The 21571-nt window shown below is 40.0% G+C and overlaps 1 protein-coding gene and 2 long non-coding RNA genes across 3 annotated transcripts; 1 reads left to right on the top strand and 2 right to left on the bottom strand.

Annotated features, from left to right (window-relative positions):
- Positions 1-211: 211 nt before the first annotated feature.
- Positions 212-11105, bottom strand: LOC124258774. Its single transcript, XR_006893669.1, has 3 exons — positions 10645-11105; positions 10168-10237; positions 212-251 (listed from the first exon to the last, which is right to left on the bottom strand). It is a non-coding gene; the product is annotated as an uncharacterized LOC124258774 (long non-coding RNA).
- On the bottom strand, positions 4355-9335 carry LOC124258775. Its single transcript, XR_006893670.1, has 3 exons — positions 9241-9335; positions 4526-4557; positions 4355-4412 (listed from the first exon to the last, which is right to left on the bottom strand). It is a non-coding gene; the product is annotated as an uncharacterized LOC124258775 (long non-coding RNA).
- A 2724-nt stretch (positions 11106-13829) lies between the features above and the next one.
- LOC124258758 lies at positions 13830-20657 on the top strand. The gene is made up of 5 exons (XM_046692839.1): positions 13830-13912; positions 15632-16023; positions 18516-18697; positions 19611-19724; positions 20146-20657. The coding sequence occupies exons 1-5, from the start codon at positions 13830-13832 to the stop codon at positions 20194-20196; spliced, it is 822 nt and encodes a 273-aa protein (XP_046548795.1). The 3' UTR covers positions 20197-20657.
- The last annotated feature ends 914 nt before the right edge of the window (positions 20658-21571 follow it).

Here is a 21571-nt window from a genome sequence, read left to right as displayed (position 1 = left end):
ACAGGCACCATACAATCTAGGTGTGCTAGAATAGTCCTCACATTGATCTGTATGGAACAATGATCACCTGGCGTGGAATCTGTTGACTGGCTGGCTCTGCTGACTGTACCCGCTTGGCTGTACTGTCCTATGGAATGTTAGTCCTCACTGGGGGCTCCATTTTGTAACCGGGATAGTGAGCGGATGTCAACAAAATTATCCAGGACACTGGTTACGGGGGTGAGACCTTTTATTCCAATATTAACAACACCCTGAAACAATACATGGTTCAATAAATATAAAGTCATAATATATACATAAGATTTAAAATCCGTCATTACATCCTTGAGATGAAATACTATTATGACACTAGGGATCCTAGTCTGTTTTAAACTATTGCCTCCAGTGAAATAACAACAAAGCCAGTGAAAGATATACTGTTGAAAAAAGATTTTATTGAAAAAAAAATCATCACATACACGCATTGTGAGAAAAAGAGTACTTAAGTGTTGAGAATTTACTGTTAAACTGAACGGAAGGGAGGTAACTCTTGCATCGGTCTGTTATAGTGGCCTTATGTACTCACCTGCAAAAAGACAAAATCATAATATATTTCATAATTCATCCAATGTATATTGTCACTTGTAAGTTATCACACCTCCCAATCAAAATAAATGAGCCTGACTGTCATAAAAGCATTGTTTTAGCAAAGAAAAAAAACACCCTAATTCTGTCCAAACATGTCAGTGGTCCATCACTGTAAGGAGCTCAGGGTCGTCTGCTACAAATATAAATGATATTTGCTGACAACTATTAATGAATTACCTGGTCATTATTACACACTAACCTCAGAAGAATAGGATTTAGAGTTACATCCCCTTTCTTTCTTGACAACTGATTTTACATGTGGATATTACTTCTGTACCCCAAATGAATGAAAAAGTATTTGTTTGAAAAAGTAAGTAGTTACTGAGAACTTTAAAAGACTTTTACATATGCTGTCATAGAAAAAAAATATCACATTTCAAAACACTTAAATGTCCATGGCCAATGAATTTGTGCAACCTCTCACCAAACCAGTGAACACAAAGTGCAAAATGTCAACACTAAATGTGCAAATGTTAAGATGTATACATGTACCAATGTTGTTAATTATAATGGGACGTGTATTTTTGTGTTTCAGAATAGTTTGAAAGTCATTAAGGAATATACCAAGACTGTTTACTATGTACAATTCAAGGGATAACATTTTAGGAGAAATGCTAGATTCATTTCATATTTTATATATTTTGTACATGTGTACAGTTTATTGAGAGAACATTGCCATATAATTTACAAATGGCAATCAGTTTCAAGTGGATTTATGCTCTTTTAAATCTGAAATTTAATATTCACTCATCATTCAAAGGAAATGTTGTTATGATGGTAAGTTTTCTGATATAACAATAAGAGTTTAGTCAGCAAACTGCCATAGTATTACAATTATAAGCTGCTCATATCCAGGCAGATTCCCTGTTCACAGCGCTGCATGCATTACTATCCCTCGTCATACTCATGACACCATCATACTTTCTCATACGTTTGAAACTCAACGAGGACCATACATACATGCTGCCTGATAACCACAATGAACTAATTGCTGACATTGCCAGCACACCCTCACGGGTACCAATTTTACAGCTGAATGAACTGAGACAATGTGGAACTAAGTATCTTGTCCAACGATACTACGCAATTGTGCCCACCTCGGGACCTGAACCTAGGTGCCTCCACCGGGGTCCAAACCCAAAGCTTCAGCATGATATTGCGCTCCACAAAATTCCATTCTTTACATACATTAAGTATTTAAACAGCATGTACATTCATATAAATATATTTCTTAATAATCAGTCTGTATTTCATGTTACCACTGACATCAGTGATGAAATAAATCACACTCAACATGTGGACCATACCAAGATGGCAGATGTATTTGCATACATTTCATTATTTATAACAATCATATTGGAAACATATGTATACCATAATATTTAATACTAATCAGCAGGGGAAGAGACAAACGCAAGTAGTCTTCAGTCAGGGGTACAAACTTACTGTATGATAATTGTGGATGAATGTTTTGTATGTCTATATTTGCAACCACAGTATATGTTGTGATGGTACACTTCCCATACATCACAATACATGTATTGTCATTTTATTACTGTTCTTGCCATGGTAAACGCATATTCCTCTCTTCTCAAACTGTCATCATTAACACTTTGTCCCTAGAAAACATGTATATGCTTCACCATTTAAAACATCCCTGACTTTCTATGATCTCCTACTCAACAACCATGCAGTTAAATGCCACTCCCAAAATGAAAAACTTCACATGAAACATTATGCTGTGGATAACTTCAACGCCACAGTTCAAGGGCTAAGATAATTGGTCACAATTACCTACCTCTCAAAAGGTATTATATAACTTTCAAATACCTTACACATACAGATTTGGTATAATCACATAATTTATGTATGAATATATGTACAAACTGGTGTGACAACTTTTTCCACACAAATTCTATAGATATCCAGGTTACACATATAAACTGATAATATATGGTGAAGGTGAGCAAGATCATTTAAAATACCAATATGATAGTGATCGGGGTTCGCTTTGAACACCCTTATCACAACATCCCAAAGCAGTATTTAACACTTTCTATATACATTGAACAGCCATTGTACAGATGAGCAAGATCCAGGTAAAAATAGCCAAATTATAGTGGTCGGGGTCAAGACACTCCAAAGGAGTTACCAACAATTTCTTACATACATTTCAAAAGTTTTAGAAGATGATCAAGAACCATTTAAGAATTGCCAAATCATAGGGATCGGGGTTGGTCGTAAACACCCTTATAACAAGCCAAAGGAGGATATCATATTTTACATATAAACTGAAAGGAATTGGTTAAGACGAGCATGAGGAAAAGGATATGTCAGGAGGATAAAGTGATCGGGGTTCGCCTTGAACACCCTTATCACCAATCCAGAGGAGTATTGCATGTGTGATATATGTACATTTTCAATGATTTGTTGAAGGTGAGAAAGATCCAGGTGATTTGTCAGCAAGATGATAAAGTGATCGGGGTTCGCCTTGAACACCCTTATCACAACAGTCCAGAAAGGTTCCACATTAACAAACACAGTTGACATTATGAAGGGTACATGTCAGGCCTAATTCTTCAGTGATCGGGCTTCGCTTTGAACACCCTTATCACAATTGACTATTTTCAAATATAACATGGCACCAGGAAAAGTGGTATTTGCTAGCTATAAAGTAATATTCAAGAACTACCTCCATGAATCCCCACCCCCCTTATCGCCTACACATAGCAGTAAAGTAAGGATTGTGGGCAGAACAGATTCCTATATATGTATGGAGTGGTCACAGCATTCAACTGTTGGTGTCATTTGGAGGTGTTAAGTCTTAATGAGGGGAACACTTCATTTCAGGATATCTGTAGCTCATCCTGGTGTTCTACACTGACAAGTAACTGCCGTGGGTCTCTGTAGCACTCCTCGATTACATCCAGGTGAAGCCGCCTCAACCACTGCTGTGACAGGAGTTCACCTGAATGTAATCCATCATACAGAAGGTGCCACATGATCTTCTGTCGACCACGTGGCCCAGTTAAATGCCGACTTGCCCTTCTATTACGGCGTGCGCCTCTGGTTTTAAGCAAGTCAGCATTAAACTGCAATGTATTTTTTGTTGAATTGCGTGTTAAGCAATGTGATTCCCTCATTTATTGCATTGACCTGTTTTACCACCTCCCTATCATGATCTTCATAGCTACCTGGCACGGAACATCCCTTGTACCTATTGTACTCCATGACAGAATAGTATGGAACACCGATAAACTTAATGTGGCAGCCCTGGCTGAAGGCATATCTGCACATGTCCTTGAAAGTACTTATCACTTCCTCGGGAACTGAAGTGCCTGGAGTACGTATGCCAATCATTTTGGTCTGTCCAATTTTTTTGGTAATATCGCATGTGCCACTCCATACATATATAGTGGCATATTTGCCGTGCTTGTGTAGGAGCTTTGGCAGCTCCCTACGTAACAGCTGAAACAATGCCACTGTTCTGCCCCCAGCCTTGCACAAATATTCCACTGGAACACCATCAGCATCCTGGATCCTATCCAACCGGAAACCCTTGCTGTCAGATAGCAATAACGGAAAGTGGTGACACCATTCCTGCGGGGGTTTCTGGACTGGATGGGATTCTAGATATCTGATGATGTCAGTGGAATAACTTTGGAATGAACTCATTGTTGTAAATAAATATAAGAAATTTCCTATGAAAATTTAGTAACAGATATTCTTCCTATTTTTACCTTGACTGGCTTGTGCTGATTTGAAAAAGGTACAAGATACTGGATCTGAAACCCAAAACAAAATACTAAAAATAATTCAAAAGCAAAGATGTTACTAGTAATATTCAATACTACAACTTAAGAATAATAAATATTATTAATAAATGATTTACACTCACCTTTTTTAAAATTTCTCAAGGTTACAATATAGCTGCAAGGGAAAGCAAAGGCTGGTTATAGCACTGCATGAAATAATGTCAGGGTATCAATAAATACATCAACATGAATCTTAATAAGGTTTGAAAGGCTCTTTCTACATAACTTTCTACATCAACGTTTTGCAAATAACACGACGATGATTAGGTTGAACAATTAAAACGTGACATACATAATTTTTTTATATACCACATTACATAATTGTTCAATTAACAGATGAAGAAGCAATAAGAGATGTGCTATTGTGTGGGCATATGAAAATTGAAAACAATCATAAAATGTATATATTAAATCATCCAACATATTAGGGTGAACATGTATAGTAAGCAACATAATGTCCTTCACCAAAAAATTAAAAATTCATCAACATAACATATGTGAAATGATAACATCAGTGGAGTAGGGGGAATAAAAACCATTGCAAACACTCTGCTTTGTCTGACCAACACCACACAACAGGAGGATGTGACAAGGTGCAACAATGACATTAGAGTGTTACCTATTGTGAATCAAACACCACATCTCCCTGGTGCCAGTCCTTTTCCATACGAATGGAGCTGATGTCTTCGTACCCATCGTATTTAATGTCAAAGAGCATGTATTTCCTTGCATCAGACTCATCATCATCTGCATAGGATGGCATTGTACCTGGAGCACTGGCCTGAAGTACAGTACCTCTGTACCACTTGTAACTTTTACCAGAAATGGACTTAAACCTGTGGCGTACTTTTCTACCAACAGGATTTGGCATTTCTGATATTATTTTGATTCTCTTGTTCGCACCTTCAACTTTATTACACTTGTCAAAGGTGCTGAGAATCGATCGCTTAGTAACATTTATGTTACGTTTGCGAGTCTGTGGTGACACAACAACAGCAGACGACGATAATGGTACCGACTGGCTATTTAGATTGTGGACTTCGAGAATATTTTTCAATTTCAGTTTGAGACTGGCAGCATCAAAAGGAATTTTTTTTCAGACAAGAAATACGTCTTTCTTGGGACTCCTTTTGGTTTGACAACATCTCTGTAGAAGATGATCTGTGATGAGAGACAGGCAACTTGTTGTTTTTCAGTTTTCCCAATGAGAGCATTATCCACATCCTCTGGTGTACTACAGTGGCCTCCTTGAGTGGCGACCGACTGTGTGGCTTCCAAGCGCTTGACTGCATTACGATGGTCTCGTTCTGTCTCCGCTTCTTTCTTCTTTTGAAGTCTTTCCAACCTCTGCTTATGAAGGTTCTGGCGACGTTGCTGCCAGATAACCTTAAATTCCTTCATTTGCAGGCGGGCTTGTTCCAGCTTGAGGTGGCGATCTTCAGGAGACAGAGACTGCAACCAAGCGTATGGCTTGTTGTACGCCCAGAGGATGTTGGCTTCCAGGTGGGGAGTGCTCGCATTGTGTTTAAATCGACGGAGATGTTTGAGAAAGGCAAACTGACTTTCTCCAATACTGTTTGATTTTGGTACAGATGATGACTCAGTTCTGAGTTGAGTACTATCATCTGCATGACATCCTGATGGCAATTGATTACCAACAAGACGAGTAAAATCAATGAGACAATAAGTTGCCATTAGTCCCAGACATTCCAAGGTGAGGTCAATGTAGGGATGATTTGCTGCAGATGCCAATAGAAAAGACTGATCTGTTACTTTGAAAGATGGCCACATGATGAAATCCGGCTGAAGTATCATTGATGGATTTGACGATATTTGTTGAAGATGAACAAAGAATGTATTAAGATCCAGGATGTGATTTGCTGTGTTTTGACTTAAAATTAAACTGTAAAATGGGTGAGAGATATGCACATGGAAAAGAGCAAGAGCCAGAACTTCAGAGAGGAGGATGTCATTAGATAGATCTTCTTTTACAGCTTTAATGAGTTTATTTTCATGTGTGATGCTGGCCAGGAACTGCTGGAGGTGGTGTTTGTGGTGTATTGTTGCTGCAGCATTATGGAAGATGATGTTGAAACGATTATGTTGGAATTGTTTGAAATGGATATGTTGGTTTATGGATTTCATGAATGAGGTGAAGTCGGCAGAGAGTCCAGCAGCAGGATGGCCTAGAGTAGTAACAAGGCTGGAAACGGATCTGATTACGTCCTCAACACGGCTAAATTCAAGTTTCTTGTCACCGCTGACAGATCTTTTTAGGGTGTTCAAATTTCCCTTATCGGTAATGATATTCTCATATTGAGAAATGGCAAGAGATGTTGAATTTGCCAGACCCAATAGCACTTGTAGGTGACAAAACCACTGGTTGACATTTACGGTTTGAGCGCTTTTTCAGTTTCATTTAGTTTGCTCCAGATATCTTCGGGTTTGGACAACACGCTGCATTGTAATTCCTCCAATTTGGTTTTGAACACCTTATTGACAATATGTTGGTCCGTCATGATATTTTTTAAATTGACCAACATATTGTCATATAATTCTTGAGAATCTTCATTCTTGGAGGATAGAAGTTTAGCAAAATCCTCCAGAACTGTACACAGCTGGTTAATTTGTGTTGTTGTGTCACCACATACAGTTTCTACCATGCACATGGACATGCTGGGCAGGGAAGTTGTAGACACTTGGTACCCATAGAAATGACGCTGGTGGTCAGTCGTGCCATCAACATGGAGACAACTATTTGGATGCTCCAGCAACACATCAGCAACATGCATTTTACCAACAAGGTTTGCTTCTTGAAGAATATTGCAAATTGTTGCATGACAAGGGAGTTTAGGGGCATTTATTTTGGCCAGGCCTTCAAGAACTGTTTTAATTGTATCAGCCATGTGGTGTGAGCTGACACCATTTGCTCCAAGGTGCATGATAACTGCTCTTAAATTATCACTATAGATGCCTTCATTGATGAAATTGAGACTGTAGGTCTCCCTGAGCGCACTATCGACTTCATTGATCAGCTGGGTAATTGTTTTTTGTTGTTCTTTCATTTTTATTTCCAAAATTTTGTTTGTTTGTTGTGCCGAATTAACTTCATGGCGAAGATTGCAGATAGTTTCATTCTTAAAAGCACAACTGTGTTCAAATTTCTTGACTTTCTTTTTAAGACAGACAATTTCATCCTGTTGGTTTTTTTGGAGGGAAATGTTACTAGCTTCTTCTTTGTTTAAAGCCATTTTTAAAGCTGTTTTTTCCGCAATGACATGTTTTAATTGAAGGAGCAGCTGATTTATTTGTTCTTCCTTCCTTTTCAGCGTTCTTTGGAGGTTTTTAGGATTCAAAGATTTCATTTCGCTTTCTTTATTACAAAGCCTGGTATTCAATGTTTTAATTTTTTCCTGGCAAGACAGATATTGGTGGTTCATTTGGTTCAGGTTATTCTTGAGACTGCTAATTGTGGATGATTGTTGAATGTTTTCTTCTAAGATTTCATTAGCCGATGATGAAATAGCATCCAAGTCAAGTTGAAGTAGAGTGAATTGTTCTTTTAAATGTTTCATTTCAGCGGTGACACATTCATTTTTTTGTTGCAGTTGCGTTTCAGAGGAAGAATTATCTGTTTTTAATTGTGATGGTGCAGCTGACGATGCAAACGGGGCATTCTTGAAGGAGTCAATGTCCTGTTTATGATTTCTTATTTTTCAGTTTTGATTTTGTGCACATTATTGAGGTGATACAAGCAAAGTTGTGGTGACATTTCATTCCCCTCAGGTCTAAAAAGGTTAATATATTTATGGACAGTGTCATATGTGAGGGATTGTTTGGATGCATGATAGCGCAGTTCCATAGCCATTTCATTAGTTAATGTTATGTTTTGAATTTTATGAAATGTGTTGAGATGAGAAAAACCAATTCCTTGCAGCCTAAACACATTTCCGATTATGTCTGGATCTTGTGGTTCAGTGAACCATTCAACTGCTTTGGGATGATTTTTTTTGGATTTAATCTTGCTTTTTAAGTTGGTTATTGGAGGTAAGGCACCAGCCCATTTTGGTTTTAAGAGGATCAGCACAGATGTTAGTGTGCGGGCCAACACCTTACCTCCTTTTTCAATGTGTTCTATAAAACACTTCAATTCCTCATAATTGAGAGATTTTGAGGAATCCCATTCACCTTGAAAACAAATCCAATATTCACAATACTAAAGCATGCAATACTCAATACATTGCCTCATTAAAACTAATGCTACAAATTTAAAACACACAATTTGTCATGAAGGTATTTTGACCATTGAATTTGATTGACATTTATGTTATGTTTTCTAAAATCATATTTATTGTGAGCCTGTTACGGTGACATAAAAGCAGCTAAACTAAAATCATAGACAATAGCGCTAGTACATTCAGTTGGAAATGTCTCCCAACTGTGATTTGTTTTGTAAATTAAACGGGGAAAACCCAAAAAGTTATTATTAACATTGGAAAGGGACCACTTATTGACAACTTTTGAAGTGTGAACGAAAATGTTGAATGAAGCCTTAATACGAACCAAATAATTTCAAAATCATGTCAGTTCAGTGCATAAATTCATTAATAGAAGGCCCAGTTAATTTAAATCAATTTATTAAACACACCGAATGCAAAACTTTGGGACCTGAATGGGAAAAAGGTCCTATCCCGACAATGGCATAACAGTACATTGTAAACACATGTATTATTACTTGACCAAAATCATTTACGCACGTACTACATGTAAAATAAATAACATAAAATGCATTACTTACAGGGTATCTGGTGATTGTTGATTAACAGCTGAATATTCTCTGGTGTCCACATGGTGAGCGTGTATTCTTCTCGTGCCACCCGTGCTGACACGCCATTATATACCCCAGCAAAGTAATACCGGGCACATCATTTCCGGTGGTTTTTATTGCTTATAAATTATTAAAGCCGTTATTATTTACACGTTTTAAAAATTGACTGATTCATTCAATGATCAGTATTTATTACACCGGATTTTTTCATCTGCCTTTATTGTCCACAAAGTTAGTTGCAATGATTTTTGAGAATTAACCGTGTCGACTAAAGGCAATAAAATTACATATATAAGCATGTGAAGCTACCGGATCATAAAATTACATTTTCAACAAGAATATATTTTTTCCCTTTTTTTCATCCCAAAAGATTATTTTTACATATTAAGAATAATTCCGCCTGCAATCATGAGTAGAGCCGACGTGAAAAATCGTTCAGCACAAACGGCAGCCATTACACCCAAGTCGGGTGAGGACATGTTTGGGGAGCTGTGCATTTGGATGTTACTGACATGCATGAGGTCCCTTGGGTGTGCTGATTTCCGTATGAATCTGTTAAGTATTGCTTTTATTGACTACACTGGTTGTTTATTTGTCGCAATTATGTACATTTTAGGAGGATTGCAGCTTCTTATTCAACCCATTTTGGCAGTTTGTAATGCCCGCTCATGGCAACCCGGGGATTCCCGTGACGTCATTCGAAAGCCTAATGACACACATTCTAGACAAATAAACTACAAGGGGCGATCACTCCTTGATTTACTGATTACATATTAATGACAAACATAGTTAAGGTAGAGGCATATAAATCCTATAAACATCCCCAGATAGAAAATATAAAGTATGTATATACAATGCTACATAAATACATACAATCAAGCACAATGTAATGCCTACCCGGTGTATGGCACTAAGGTGCAGATTACAGCCCTGTCAAGCCGCCAAGCCAGTCAAGCGTACGTACAATCTGTATAAACAATGATCAACGTTAAAGCTGCAATAGCTTAAACTATATATATATATATTCTACCATTTCAAAAACCTAGGATATAATATAAGCAGTTCAAACTTATATCGCAGTCATATTTACATTCACATACACACTATACTTTCTCTCATTTATAAAATCAATCAGTCAAACGTGCAAATATGTAACCATTCACTCATAGGAGAGAGAAAACACTTTAATGAACTGAATCATTTATTTGGATACTAAAAGATTATTGGATTGCAATTTAGCTTAGTTACCCTAACAAGCTTAACCTAACTTGTACACTTACACACAAGTTACAGTTTATATTTACACATAAGCATTAACAATATAACATTTAAAGGTATACACACTGATTAATTGATATAAAAGATTAAACTGACCTGTGGTGATCTTATAAAGTAGATAAATTCCAGCACGGGATAAACGTCTTGTCGGTGCAAGCATTGACAGTGAAGTGAAGATTTGAATTAGTAAAAGAGGGCAAGAGTTTGAATGATCCAATCAGATTGGATCAACTGAGGGCACATAATAATGTAATGACCCTACCTAACCACCCTTAATTAAACTAGAATAGCACTGACTACATAGCTATTAATAGACATGCTTTAAGATGAGTATAGTCAGTTTCAAAATGAACAGACCTGTTGATAAAAAACATTCATTACTATAAATAAGAAATATTATACCTGCAATGCAAAGTGACTGTTAATATACACATATCCATAAATATCCAAATATGAAATGATATCCCTGAAACTGCAATGTAACTGTTAACATTCATAAAATTAATAATATTAAAACTAATATGTACATGACTGTAAAAATACAATATTATATATCCGCCACACTCGTACAATAATGTTACGCGTCTTGAACGTGATACCTGTGAATGACTTTGAAATAAAGTTGTTACATTGCACGTGAGACTGATCATGAGTGCACAATTAGAAGCAATTAAAATTCGAGAGAAAAGCGACTCTTGTAAGGTGTTTAGAGAGTAATGTAGCCTTCCTTCATTAACTTTCCGATTTATATTCTCTAACTTGTGACCCTAAGTAGTGACATAAACGGTGCGTAAAATAAAATGATAAAAGTTGACAAAAAGTTGAGTAAGCAAATAATAAATAAATGTTGTATCCAACGTCCTAATGTCCTGTACACAACAAACATGCACCATAGCCATTGACCATAGGGCTTTCCTTCGACGCCTATTTATCATTTCCATCAGCATCTACGGTTGTTACGGTCATTGACTATAGGGCTTTCCTTCGACGCCTATTTATCATTTACATCAGCATCCACAGTTGTAACGGTCATTGACCATAGGGCTTTCCTTCAGCGCCTATTTATCATTTATATCTGCATCCACGGTTGTGACCATTGACTATTGGGCTTTCCTTCGACGCCTATTTATCATTTCCATCAGCATCTACGGTTGTTACGGTCATTGACTATAGGGCTTTCCTTCAGCGCCTATTTATCATTTACATCAGCATCCACAGTTGTAACGGTCATTGACCATAGGGCTTTCCTTCAGCGCCTATTTATCATTTATATCTGCATCCACGGTTGTGACGGTCATTGACTATTGGGCTTTCCTTCGACGCCTATTTATCATTTATATCTGCATCCATGGTTGTGACGGTCATTGACCATAGGGCTTTCCTTCGACGCCTATTTATCATTTATATCTGCATCCATGGTTGTGACGGTCATTGACCATAGGGCTTTCCTTCGACGCCTATTTATCATTTATATCTGCATCCATGGTTGTGACGGTCATTGACTATTGCGCTTTCCTTCGACGGCTATTTATCATTTATATCTGCAACCACGGTTGTGACGGTCATTGACCATATTTATAGGGCTTTCCTTCGACGCCGATTTATCCTTTATATCTGCATGCACGGTTGTAACGGTCATTGACTATTGGGCTTTCCTTCCACGCCTATTTATCATTTATATCTGATTAGGTATATATACTCTAACATGCACATAACACTTCCGGGAATAACGAGCGGTGAGTCTGTTCAGCTGATGTACGCGATCGATAACACGTCGGGTCAACTCGAAGTCATACTCTGCGATATCACCTACGTCCCGAGATGGATAAACATCAACACCAACAACAACAAGCTGTTCGTTAGTGGCGCCCGCAACAAGATAACCGACGGCTACTACGATGAGGTCTTCAAACCCTTGGGAGCCGAACTCAAGATAAATGACTCAAACGGCACAGTGGTGTTAACCAACAACGGAATAAACCCCTTGAGGCTTGGCCGACCACTGGCGAGGACACTCGGTATACCACCGGATGAGATAAAACCCACAACTACCGTCACAGGCACGAAGTTACCCGACCTAGTACCATACCGAGAGCTGTGCATTCATCTCGGTCAGCTCAGCACGACTGACAACATTAAAGGGGGCCACCCATCCACGATACTGAGAGCCGTACCTGTGAAAATGGAGAAATACAACGACGGTAGAACCGAGTCGTTTTCAGCGCGGCAGTACAAGAGGTTAACTCGGGGCACCATCCCCGAGTTGATAATATCGGTGTTAGATATAAATCATAATCCTGTTAATATAGGATACCTCAGCATAACGCTGCACATAAAATGACTAGCGCACAAGGTCCCGGAATATGATTGAAAAAATGTGTCAATGTGGGGATCGCCGACCTCGGGGACACTCTCGGATTCGACGACCCCGGAGTAGATGGTAAATTGTACGCCTTGCAGCTTAAAAACAACATTTACAAACGCGTTGAAGTCCCCATCATTGGTGGTACTAGAAACCTAAGTGATATAGTTGAGACCTCAGGAGCGGCCCTCAACACTAGGTTCGACTTAGTCCGCATCGGTGATGATAGATGGGCGGTACACCCATCGTTCGGTGGCAAACTGTTCGACTTAGAAGATGTTGAGAGCAACGTGACGGCCATCACCAAAAATAAGCAGTATTCCCTCGTCTTCACCGACGACGACAAGTGGGTGTTGTTGCCCACTCAACTGGTTTCTCAACATTAGTCTCAGCTCCCCCTACGTGTTTACGGATAACAAAGACAACTACCTAAACAAAGTCGTGAACAACGGAACCCTGCTCGTGGCTTACGTCCCAGCGCAGAGACGCAGTGTAATCATCAGTCCAGTCTCGAGTGCTACTGCCCACATGCTATCGAGTCAACCGGGAGTGCAAGACGTGTCATTGCAGTTGGTGTCTGAATTCGCCGGTGTGGTTAAAATCCTGGAAAGTCTGCCTGCAAATTCCACGCCGGTCATCCAAGTCTATCTAGGGGAACTATCGCAGGACGAAGTCGAAGTCGTGAAGGGAATCAAACTCCGGTGGGTGAAACGACACCAGTATCAAGTTTGCACTGTTTACGTGCGGGTGGGTGTCGACTCCCACACCAGTCTGCAGGGGGTCGCTGTGACCGTGAAAGACACGATATCACTCACCAAGATCTTCCTACCAGACAACATACACCTCATGGGGTTGAAGTGCACCCCTGAGAGATTATCAGAAAAACAGTAGGAAATTATCTCGTAATAGTAATATAATAATGACTAGTCATCGTCCCAACATCACGCTTAACGACCATGGGGACATGGAGGAGTTTGACCTACCTGGTGAGGAAGACACCTTGTACGTCATACACTTGAAAGACAACGTGTATAGGCGGGTGTCGTTATCAGATTTTAAAGAGCCTGAATGGTTAGTCAACTTAACCCTCACCTATCCTTATATCTCCTTGAAACAAAATAATACTATCTCCGAGATTAGGAACAACGGCATCATTCTCGGGTCGTTCATTCCGGATTCTAGTGCACAAGTCATACGAATACCGGGCCACTCGAACATGTTAGCTTCAAACAGTGGGAAGGTAAAGATGGAGCTCAAATTACTCGATTACCAACAGGATTTTAGAGATGTCGCGAAAAACTTCACATTCATCATAGACGTCTATCTCGGAGAGAGGCATTTGACCAGGAGTTTCATTCACCTTTTAGATGATATTATGTTAGGTTGGGAAGACAGGCATAAAAAACAACGTTGTCGTATTATTAAGGTATCGGGAAACAGACCTTTAGCAAGCCTTGATGGAGTTCGTGTCCTAAATGGAAGTGGAGCTGAGACCACGATTTTTTACACGTAAGATAATCTAAGTATTATCAGCTTTAAGTACATTAATCGAAGGTTAAATGACACCCAATTAAAATATCTATTGTAATATATATTATAGGATGGGACTGTACCCAGTCGTAGAGGAAGTAGCTAAGACACTGGAAACTGTAGACGGGTTCCGCCTGAAACAATTATGTGATGTAAAACACCAACTAGAACAAGACCGCGACACACGGAAAGCACTATATAAGAAATACCATAGAGCTTTCAATATCGTTGACGGGGCTGATACTGCCCTTATGACAACAAGCATGGGACTAGGGGCGGTAGGTGTTGCGTTGTTGGCCACCATCGTAGCCGCACCTATAGTTCTAGGCATTGAAATAATAGCTGGGGTGGCAGGAGTGTTAGGGTTGGTGCTTAAGTTTGTTGGTGCTTAAGTTTGCATCACGCAAATTGCATCGTAAGGCATTGAAACACGATGAAATCAGAATCCTCGCTGAAGCAAAGCTGAACACCATAGACGACCATATTTCCACCGCACTCACTGACAACAAGATCTCAGAGGAGGAGTTTCGTTTGATCCTCTCTGGACTCACAAAATATAACAAAATGAAACAAGAGATTCGGTCCAAGTCTCGTAAAAGTACTGCTATCAGCGAAGACGAGAAAAAAAGGACATAGAACAAGGGGTGAGAAAAGCCCGGCAAGCCTTCATTATAAACACCAAAGATATCATAGGCGATTCACATTAAACTGTTTCCTCGAGGTCAACATGACATAGAGCTATCATAGTGTCACGTGATCAGGAAAGCGCTAGTTCGCGGTCATGGTGACCGGTAACCTGAACCTCGTCTGAGCAGAGTTGGTCGCCGCCCGCTCTGGTGAGGAGCTGTGACCCTGTGAGGAGCCTGAGCGATAATGTATTATGAATTAGAGGTGAATGTGGATCTCTTGTGAGCTCCTTTCTGGTTGCCCATTCACCCAAGTAGACTTGCACAAGTCTTCAAGTTAAAAAGTAATAGTTTAAATGATAATTTCCTTAAAATAATAAATGAGAGACTGGGGTCCGTGTACGGTCCGCTTATCTAGACTTGCCTCTTAGAAGGATAGACTTACTATACATCCATGGGCTCAGCATTCAGTATAGACATGCACAAGTCTCTAAGGTAAAAATAAATAGTTTATATGAACATTTCTAAAAAAATAATTAATAACAGACTGAGGTCCTTGGCACAGCATTCAGTGGAGCCTTAAATTGAAGCATAGCTACATTCAGTACAGCCTTGGAGCAAGGCTAACCTCCAAGCCGCTCGAGACAACACCAGCTGGGCCCTGTCTGGCATATCGCAATACCCGCAAGGTGGCGCGCGGAAAGGGAGCCGGGAACCAGCTTAGTGACACACAGCTTCAGATTGTTGTCCAGAGCCTCCGCTTGGTGTCACTGTCCTGCTTCAGCCGGTTGCAGGCACGAGCGGGAGTCAGTCTAATACAACTTCTCCACACGACCACACAGCTTGTCACAGTAGACAGTGTCACGCGAAAACTTCTCACGATGGCAAACTTGATCGGAGTCTGGAAAGTGGTGCCCGAACGGACCACTGGCCATGATGAGTTTGCTACGGCACTAGGTAAGTGTGGCACTTAAACAAGTAATCAACGTTGATATACACCAAGATAATCACGTTTCTTTTTAATGTTCAATAAACCATTTTAGTATTACCCTTCGTTCCGGCCCTGCCCGATTTCTAGGCCAGTATTGCGTAATCAAAAAGCTGACAACGATGACTCAGTGTTGTGAAATACTTAGTCATAGTTTGCGAAGCCCACACGTGTTGACCCGGGGTGTATGTCTCCCTGTGTAATACCTAGCAGTGTTTATATTGACATAGCTGGATAAACTACATATAGCCCTAGGTACGTGATTAAGATGTATAAGCAATGAAGAGACTCGGCAGCACCTGATCAAAGTTTACCCCAGTTTTTTAAGGATATCATGTATGTTATGATAGATCTGCATGTTCATGTACAGCAATTTATTATTCACAACGTGCACTTCTCTGTTATATATGATGCGACGTTTCGGTCACAGTTTATTCTTGCTTGACAATGGAATAAGTGAGTGAGCGAGTTTGGTTTTACGCCGCTTTTAGCAATATTCCAGCAATATCACAGTGGGGGACACCAGAAATGGGCTCCACGCATTGTACCCATGTGGGGAATTGAACTCGGGTCTTCGGCGTGACTAGCGACCGCTTTAACCACTGGGCTACCCCACCGCCCCTACAATGGTATAAGAATCTGTAACGAAACGTCGCATCATATATAATAAAGAAGTTGTCATCCATTAAGTATCTTACTTTATCATACAAAACTGTGTTCCACAGGAGATATTGCTTGTGTTAGATCAAACGATATCTCGATATCTCGATATCGTTTTGACAGTAGATTTTGTACAATGCCGAGACAATGCTATGACGTCATGAACTTGGTGACGTCACAATGCTATGACATCGTTGCACTGCAGGTCTTATGGCAGTACCGTGCTCAGAGATGTATATACATTATACATTATTTCATTGAAAACTATAATGAAGAGTGATTTTGGATGATAAATAGAATCTCACCCTCGTGTCTTTTGATGTCAAATATATCAACACTCGTTGATAAAAGTAAAAATACGCTCGGCAAGCCTCGGATATATGTAATTTTATCAACTCGAGGTGATATATTTGATATCAAAAGACACTCGGGTGAGATTCTCTATCTCTATTCTTATCACTCACCAACTTACAAAGTGTCAGCAACAGATCATGAACTTACACTTTGAATTAGTGTCAGCGGAGGGAACAAATGATGCACCTCCTCTTGAGTGACTGAGTTTAGTTTTACGCCGCTTTTAGCAATAGTCCAACATCACGGTGGGAGACACCAGATAGGGTTTCATACATTGTACCCATGTGGGGAATCAAACCTGGAACTTCGGCGTGACACTTTAACCACCACCCTTTTTTTTGAGTGGGGAGGACAGTCGTCTAAGGCGCCGCAATTCGCGTTGTATGGTCAGACAAGCTATTCCCTTTGAAGAGGTCGGACAAGATATTCCCTTTGAAGAGGTCGGACAAGATATTCCCTTTGAAGAGGTCGGACAAGATATTCCCTTTGAAGAGGTCGGACAAGCTATTTGCTTTGAAGGGTTAGCTCCGGCACGCCCGAAACCTATGATAGGTGGTTGTCATGTTTATATTCCTTGTTTTGTCAGTACCAAAGTGGTAAACATCCAACACTTCCATTACTTCCTCCATGCATGTAAAGCTAACACGTCGTGCTGTACCTATAATACTGATCAAAGCGGCGTGAAACCAAACTCACTGGCTTCTCCTGCTCCTCCTAAGTCGAAATATTCAAATTCTGATATCGCTAACATTACTTTCTTCTTTCTGTCCCGGGGGCGCTGGGGTAGCCTAGTGGTTAAAGCATTCGCTCGTCACGCCGAAGACCCGATTCCCCACATGGATACAATATGTGAAGCCCATTTCTGGTGCCCTCCTATATTGCTGGAGTATTGCTAAAAGTGGCTTAAAACAATACTCACTCACTCTTTCTGGCCCAAGGCTGTGGATGGACCCCTGATAAGCCGTGTGAATTAAATGTGATAGTTCCATCTTTGATAAAAGTAGATGCATCCAGAGATGCGATCTTACAGACTACGTTACCTGTACATATATTTCCCTAACCAAATGAAGAAACAAAAAAAAACCACTTAACGCCCACCTGTATACATGTAACGTCAATGTAAGACTTTACTCCCGCTATACCACAACGGCCTGTGAACATCAAGTCATAAGCGCACAATTCTGTGTCAATATAAGGTGTTTACTGATTTTCTTAGATCCTTACACCTTGTGTACATGTTTTCTCCGAGATGTGAAAATTTGGTTGTGGGAGTAATACCAAGGATCATGCCACAGCTTCAGGATCCTCCATTTATCCGGTTCAGAGATGATGTCGGACTGACAAATGATGGACGGACTACACACCTCATCATGACCGTGTACCAATCTTCGTGTACTGACTCTTAAGTTTTGAAAGTAACTATACAATATTCGGTTTGCTGCTCCAGGTATGACGGACACGGAACGCGAGGCAACTCGCGACATGGTCTACACCATGTATTTGTCACGTGACGGCGAGGTGTGGCACATGAAGAACGATCTTGAAGATGGAACAGTGTTTATGGACGTCAAGTTCACGATGGGAGTTCCCTTCCACTATCTGAGTATAGACAAGGTCACTAAACTGACGGTGGGAATGTTTCTTGTTTTGTTTGATGTTTTCATGATGGGTGCATGTGGTTTTAGGCCGCTGTCAGCACTGCTACAGCAACATCACGGCATGGGACAGCCACCACCTCGTATGTTGCGCTCATACGGACATCGGGGCGGTGGGGTAGCCTAGTGGTTAAGCGTTGGCTCGTCACGCCGAAGACCCGGGTTCGAATCCCCACATGGGTACAATGTGTGGGGCTCATTTCTGGTGTCCACCGCCGTGCTGTTGCGGGAATATTGCTAAAAGCGGCGTAAAACCAAACTCAGTCAGTCAGTTATACGGACATCATCATGACTATGTTAGTGGTATCAGTGCTGACAATGTACAGGGTACGGGACCACTGCTTAATCTATAACAATACATTTATAGATAGCTGCCGTTCTGGTTCTGTGAAATATGTCAATAAGGTACAAAATGTGTTTAGTTAAACATTGCTGTAAGGGAGATAACTCCATTAATTGTTTTAGCGGTATTCGAGGTGAGCATATCGCCGGAAAATGGGGAATATCGGCGTTTTGAAGGACGTTTGGAAGGTTGTAAGTGTTTCAGGAGTAAAAGGCTCAACTGCACAGTTCAATCGGTCACATTATAACAATATATTTCATCAACAGGATTAGGACTGCTAGTTTTGACCTCAGAAAGTATGAAAGCATGTGTTTGCTTATGCGTACGTATGCTTGCACGTGTGTGTGTGCGTGTGAGCTTGCGTATGTGTTTGCGTGCGTGTATACATGTGTGCTGTATGCGCGTGTGACGTCTTCAAAACATTGTCGACTCGTCGTTTCAGGGTGGGAAACTCATGCATGTGACTAACACTACAACCAAGCCAGTCACGTGGGTTTTTTTTATGTACGTTGTAATAAATGTATTGAATTTCTCTTTTTAACAGAGTGTCATCAGACTACAGAACGATCGCTTTGTTGAGAAGCTGACGGTCAACAAAGACGGTGTGATCAAGGAACTGGACGTAGAAACGTATCGAGAAGGGGACTTCGTCGTTACGGTGAGTGAGTGAGGGAGTGTTTGCTTGTTAACGCCGCTCTTAGCAATAGTACAGCTCACGTCGGTCTGTAAAGTTTCTTGTCCGAACCAGACAATCCCGTGATTAACATCGTGAGCATTGATCTACGCAATTGGGACACGACATGCATGAAGCAAATCAGCGAGCCTGAACCCTGATCCCGATTGTTGCCTCTTCTGACAATCAGGGGTTGATGGAGACCAATTCTGACCCAGATCTTCACTTTTAAAGCAAGTTAAAGTGCATATCAGTGGGTGAGTGAATTAATCAGTCAGTACATGAAACACCTTAGCAGTTTAGAAATAAAGACTCCATCATTTCCAAAATGCTAAGATACATCCTGGTGAAGTGTACCAGCGTGTACCTGGTGTACTCTCTACTCTCTGTATCTCTTTCTATCCAGACACAGACCAAGGATGGCAAGATCGAGAAAAGTTACCTGAGAAAACTCTGACCAGAATCCCACACAAGCGACTGATTTTATCCTAACAATATGTCACTACGAAACATGTACCGCCCATGGTTGCTTCAGTTTGACACAGAAAGAAATCTGTCTAATACGGACTCTAACTTTTCAAGATGTATACAGTCCCAAACGAATTATGTTAACTTAAAGATGAGCCTATTTAATCCAGACACTGACTATACCGGATATATGTCAACTTGTTTATTCACTGCAAATTTAGAGTCTATAAGCACATTATTTCAGGTAACTTAAAAAGGAACCTTGTCTATTCAAGACTCTGACTATTACGGATTTATGTCAGCTTCTTTATTCACATTAGTTCAACATATTTGCTACGTATGTTTGTTTTCTTTGTTGATGCATGATGCGTGTACAATGCAGTGTTTTGTAACAATGTAATATTTGAGACTAATTATACTGTACCAAATAATATTTGGATCAGACGTAAACTTCCTTGGAGTTTATTTTTTCTGATTTATATTATAGAGTGTGAAGGTGGAAAAAGGTGGATTATATATTTTAGACAAAAAAAGATTGTCGTGCTCTTTGTTCAATGTTTTCTCAACTTTTACAGATTTAGATTTTTAGATATTTGTTCAAACAAACCGCCATATAGCTGGAATATTGCTGAGTGTGGCGTAAAACTAAACTCACTCACTAACAAAAGGTCCGAGCAACCAATATTTCAACGTGTGTAAAAAATATATAAGTAGTTTTGATAAATTAATACATCCATGTTATTTTGATGATTTTCCGCATTTTTTAAACACGAACTTTAGTTTTATTTAGTCTGACGGACAGTTATCAAAACATTTCCTAAATTTTCTGTTTCATCTGAATAAGACTGTATGTTACTGTTATATTTTCAGAATACGTTTAGTTACATAAATAAAGAAAAGAACAATTGAAACAAATTTCATAACAATTTTGTTTCATTTAGACATAGCTTCTCTGTTTAAGGACCCGTGAATTCCGGGTTAGAATGAATCATCAGTAGCCCATGCTTGTCGTAAGAGGCTACTAACGGGATCGGGTGGTCAGGCTCGCTGGCTTGGTTGACACATGTCATCGGTTCCCAACTGCGCAGATCGGTGCTCATGCTGTTGATCACTGGCTTGTCTGGTCCAGACTTGTTTGCTGACTCTGTTTGCGGGTGATTATGTGCCTCACACCGATATTGTAGCTTCGAATATCGGTAGTATTCCTCTGGAACCCAGCTGTTTAACGTCTTAGGGTGACACGTCCATTTAACAATGACTTCCATTTGACCCGCTCTTTCTATTCTTGGGTATTTTCTCCACTTTCTACAAACCGTCAGCAGGCAAGTCTACCCATGTCATTCATTTTCATGGAAGCTACCTTG

Source organism: Haliotis rubra, unplaced genomic scaffold (genome assembly GCF_003918875.1).
Source record: "Haliotis rubra isolate DU_JTF1 unplaced genomic scaffold, ASM391887v1 Scf70, whole genome shotgun sequence".
In the NCBI taxonomy this organism is placed as follows: Eukaryota; Metazoa; Mollusca; class Gastropoda; order Lepetellida; family Haliotidae; genus Haliotis; species Haliotis rubra.
The sequence above is the reverse complement of the archived record's forward strand: the minus strand, read 5'-3'. Positions and strand labels throughout refer to the sequence as shown.

What these genes read in the sequence shown, in the direction of transcription:
- LOC124258758 (XM_046692839.1), top strand. Translation starts at nt 13,830, where the DNA reads ATGACTAGTCATCGTCCCAACATCACGCTTAACGACCATGGGGACATG. An exon ending in TGAGTTTGCTACGGCACTAG is followed by an intron (nt 16,024 to 18,515) that starts GTAAGTGTGGCA and finishes TTGCTGCTCCAG; the next exon opens with GTATGACGGACACGGAACGC. An exon ending in ACAAGGTCACTAAACTGACG is followed by an intron (nt 18,698 to 19,610) that starts GTGGGAATGTTT and finishes TCTTTTTAACAG; the next exon opens with AGTGTCATCAGACTACAGAA.